Source organism: Oculina patagonica, chromosome 14, assembly GCF_052425735.1.
Source record: "Oculina patagonica isolate OP01 chromosome 14, crgOcupat, whole genome shotgun sequence".
NCBI lineage: Eukaryota > Metazoa > Cnidaria > Anthozoa > Scleractinia > Oculinidae > Oculina > Oculina patagonica.
The window spans coordinates 13,305,124-13,310,123 of NC_135771.1; the positions used below are offsets into that span (position 1 = coordinate 13,305,124).

The following is a 5,000-nucleotide window of genomic DNA, read 5'->3' on the forward strand; positions in this document are numbered from 1 at the left end:
CCCCTCACTTAAATAAATCTTAATTTTATCCATTACATTTGGCTATTAACACCCTATGTTCAAGTTATGCCTGGTGTCGGCATATTCAAGAATTCAGTAATCCCCAAAAGGATCATCAAGGATAGTTAACTGAGATGGGTTAAGGTTTAGACGGATAATACAAAACGGCTAACTTGGGACGGACGTTTTTCTCAGATACACCAACCGCGACTTACTCCTTTACTAAGGCACGGTCAGGTTCCAGACCTAGATAAGGATGAGTGATCCTGAGCAACAATTTCCATCCAATCCAAGATTGAGGTAAATGTTGATCGCTTGAATAGGTTCTCGTGCCAACACTGTAGCATGAGATTATAACTGCAGCCAAAAAAAATCATGATCATAGCGAATCAGAAGAGTGAAATGGTCGGATACTCAACCTGCAAAGTTCCACCTCAATTTTTTTATTTATTTTTTATTACATCATAAAATTCTGGTTTAACTTTAAGTGGCAACAACTAGGAATGGAAGGTCCTAATTACTGACTAAGCCCTTTGGCTCGCCAAAACTCCAAGGCGAAGATGTGCTATGCCTAACATACTACAACAACCGGTAAAAATATTCTTCCCTGCCACTGGTTATATGCAGCTATTTGACTATTTCCAAACACCCCTCTGTAACAGACCCAGTGGAACCCGACCCAGTGAATTATTTCTCCATTTCCAGTAGAAATTTAGTCTCCCTGGTGCCCAGCGAATATTTTAACTTTACCCAGCTATTTTAATGCTTTCCCAGTGACGGTGCGGTGTGAATTTTACATACCCGGCCTTATTTTTGCAAACAAACAAAATAATAATAAAAACAACAACTAGACCTGTCCCTTTGTGCTCATAAAATGATGAAAAGTTGTTGACTGGAATGCCAAAAAGTTGTCCAAAAAAATTGCCAAATTGACTAGTAGGAGGAATAAAAACAGTGGTGTAAATTTGAACCTTGTGACATTTTGCATTTGTTAATCAAAAATAGAGTTAAACCTTATTTTGCTCACTTGCACTGGCAGAAAAAAAAGAAACCATCTTTCATACCGGGTTAAACCCAGTCTAATTTCGATTGGAGTCTGTTCTGGAATGTACTAAAAACACTGAAAAAACGGACAACTGCAGACTGAAAATTGTAATTTCCAAATTAAACATTTCATTTTTTTAAGAGCATTTTTAATGCCAGAAATCCAGTCAAGGGAACCAACGAAATGGCATTTCATTTTTCATTCCTCGAACGCGGGTTGGTTTGTGTTTTCGCACGACACTCTGTCATGTCATGTATTTGCTACCTGAAATTAATCTTACAGGGCTACATGCTTATTCCATTGAAAGGAGGAATAAAAACGTTTCGGAAGAATTCAAGCCATGAAAATGTTGCAAGGCCCTTCCGTACTTAACCTCGAACATTACTTCTCAAACTCATTAATAATTCATCAAATTAAAAATCCTAACTGTGAAGGAGGTTTGGATATCAGGTCTTGATTAATTAGCATAGATTTTTATGATTTTATTTCTCCGTTTACTCCGCAATTTTTGTTTCGATTAAGAAGATATATCAAACACTCGAGACAGTGTTTCACCGGCTATACAAACACCTCGAATTTCGTCAAAAATACTCCGCTGCGGGTCGTATTTTCACCTCTTTCTCAGCGTTTGGATATCCGGATTAAACACTGTCGCTCGTGTTTGACATACAGTAGAACCCCGGTAACTCGAACTCGGATAACATCGAACAACCCCGCTAACTCCCGCTAACTCGAACTAACTTCCATTTCCCTTGGATTTGACCTCACTTTTCAGTCATTTTTACCCGGTTAACTCGAAAACCACGCTAGCTCGAACTAAATTTCGTTTCCCTTGATGGGATGATCAAACTCCAATTCCGGTTTCTTCAACTCGCCACGGTTGCCCATTGATCAGCACAACGAACAGATCGTGTATTTGACAGTCATTTTCCGAAGAATGTATGGTTGTGTTAGAGTTTCTGACGAGATAAGTTCAATTTGCACTGAACTGTATACTGAAGTGCTGAAAAATCAGTAAAATATCAATTATTAACTAGGCAAATAAAATTTTTAATCGACCCCGATAACTCGAGACCCGGCTAACTCGAACTGCTTTTCGTTTCCCTTCAGAGTTCGAGCTACCGAGGTTCTACTGTATTACTTGAAACTGCTGGCTACTGCATGAAAAAGTGCGATTTTTCATTTGTAAAACGTGTGTTACAAAGCCAAATATTAAACGGTTATTTTGTGTTTTGGCAAGCTTAGATTAGCTCACACACCTCCTACACTTGTTATTGGACACCTCCTTTGTTTGTTTTAAAAAAATTCACCTATGCACATGTTTGTGTCTTCCTTGCGACCTTGACAACTACTTCCCTTAAATAGATCTAAGATTAGCTCTCTCTTGCTTAAAATAGTTGTATTTATCTAGTTGTGATTGGTTAAGCCTTGGTTGCCTCATTTAGTTAGCTGTGTTTATCCGAGTACTTTGTTTTTGAGCCAACCGGTTTTCTTTTGGCTAGCATCCCGGTTGTGCTTTCAGTAGACAAAAAATGCATGTGTATAGTCAACATCGGATAAGCAAAGTACAGCAGAGAAGATCAACAGAGAGAAGAATAATAAACAGTCTAACTACAAGAAGACTCTACTACCTCCCGCCTTGCTTTAATAATCGAGTGCTTCGCGACACGTTCGCGAAATTCTTTATTTAATTAAGCTTTTATTAAGATGACTGTGGAATTTAACTTTCGTTTTCTAACCAGTCTCCTTTGTTAAGCGATCTACGAAACAAGTCAAACAAGACAAGGAAAGAGCGGAATGTCCTTCGCAAATGACAGCAACCCATTAAAAGAGCTCAAATGTTTTCTATTAAAGGAGGACATTGTCTTTCACTAAGTGACCTTTCAAGTAACTCAAGAAAGAGAAGGAAGACAATAGCATCCGGTCCCAAAGGCTAGAATGCAATTGTAAGAACGTTAACAGAGAACCAATCATCAATGTAGGCTTGTCATTAACAAATTTTGTTGCAAAATGTGATCAATCAGCAAGAAATGCGAAGAACCCTTACATAGGAACGCATATCGTCGTGTCACGTGCATGACAAGCGACACGCGTCAGTCACATGCTAAACACGTGACAAGAGGCAGTCGCGTGATAGAAACGTGAGCGAAGATATTTCCCACTGTTACATTAATTTTGTCTCGAATAAAACGAACAATATCTACATTTTATTTCGGCAAACTCCGACCATTGCGTTGTTATGTTGCTTATAATTTAAGCTACCGGTATATTTTTTTTTCCATAGGTGCTTTTGGTTTTGAAAAGCGTGTCTCTATTTTTAGTTCCTTATGTACCTTGAGATATAACAATGTAGTTGGGGAATTGGCTTTTGCGAAAGCGTTCAAGTGACAGACGACCATGCTGAAGCGTTTTCTTCTTTTGTAATTGTATTTAAAGTGACTGCACCATGTGGTCGCTAAGATCAAAGCAACAATATTTTGATCGGAGATAAACAGTTTTGACTATCTCCCATAAGATGTTCTCCTTGTTTTGTTACTATATACGTTCACTTACCTATTTTCTTTCAAACTGATCTAAAACAAATATACTGGACTCAACGGATAGCACGCAAATCTCATCTTAAGAAGAGTAAGTTTTGAAGTTACTATAGATTTTTAAAAAAATTCAAACCCTTTTGATTTTAATTTCTCTTTGCTTTAGATTATGATAATCAATTTAAGACAATGAAAAAGAAAATCAAACTGGTTTGAAAAATTTTAAACTAAATATAAATTTAAACCACAACATTTACACCTTCATTTGTCAAACCGGACACACTAGCGCCCCACGCCAACCCCCGCAAAAACAAAAAACAAAAAACAATTTCTTGGCAAACAGACAAAGTCACCTTATCAGGTAAAACCTGTTTTTTTTTATGATATTACAACGTCTCAAAACGTCTTGTCGCATTCGATGTAGGGCCACACAACCTGACACTAGTACCTTCAATTTTGTAGTGCTTTTGTTTCGTCATGGTGCAGTTTGATATAAGCTTTATTTTGCTTTTCATAGCTGTTTTTGGTTTGAAAAGGGTGGCTCAGTTTTCTTTGAGAAATTACCGTGCAGTTGGAGAACTGGCTGATGCGAGAGAATTGTCGTACCTTGGTTCTGAAAACCAGCGTTCCCACAACATTACCGAAGGAACCGCGCTCTTTAAAGTTCCTTCATTTGTGGCGGATTTGTATCGGTCATTTGCCAAAGATGATGGAGCTGTGAAGAGAAACTCAAAATGGATTCCTGCTACAGTCCATTGTCTTGAAGGTCAAGGTAATTTTGGTTCATTAAGCTAGTTTAATGTAGCAAAACGTTACATTCAGCTAACGTCTGCAGTTTTCAAGCGGACTTTCTTCTTGGTTCTAGCTTAGCAAAAGATTTGGAATTCTACCTTATATCAAAAAAGAAAAAAATTGTGTTCAGTATATTTTGGATCTGACAGCTAAAGAGATCATTTCTCTCTAGCTGAAACTGACTCCTTTTTACCAGTTTGATTTTTAGGATTGATTAGCAAGATTGGAAAGTTTGGTTTTCTTTAACAGCCTAACCTCAAAAAGAATACACCAGTTGGGATAACATGCTCCTAATAGCTCGAATAGAACTAGCGATTCTCGAAGATTAAAATGATAGGCCATGTTCAAGTGGCTAACTTTAGTCATAAACTTGTTATTTTTTTTTTTTTTTTGTTTTGTCTTTTTTTTTTTCCTCCCTCTTTCTTTCACATTTGTAACTGGGTCTTCGAACCATACTGAAGTTTGCTTAAGTCAAGGCAACATACTGTGATCGGCGGTCAACATCTATGGCTATCTCCAAAACAAAATTCATAAACGTGTTTTTCAACTGATCTAAAACACCACACTGGAAATTAGATAGTGCGGCATTCTTTTCATAAGAAGAATTTGTTTTAAAGCTCTTGTAGATT

General features: G+C 37.4%; 1 protein-coding gene across 1 annotated transcript in view; it reads left to right on the forward strand.

Annotated features, from left to right (window-relative positions):
- The first annotated feature begins 3,985 nt into the window (after positions 1–3,985).
- Positions 3,986–5,000, forward strand: part of LOC144639378 (protein decapentaplegic-like) — a 6,357-nt gene continuing 5,342 nt past the window's right edge. Inside the window, exon 1 of the mRNA XM_078498687.1 lies at positions 3,986–4,351. Within this exon, the coding sequence (XP_078354813.1) occupies positions 4,057–4,351 (295 nt within the window). The 5' untranslated portion in view covers positions 3,986–4,056. The remainder of the gene's footprint in view (positions 4,352–5,000) is intronic.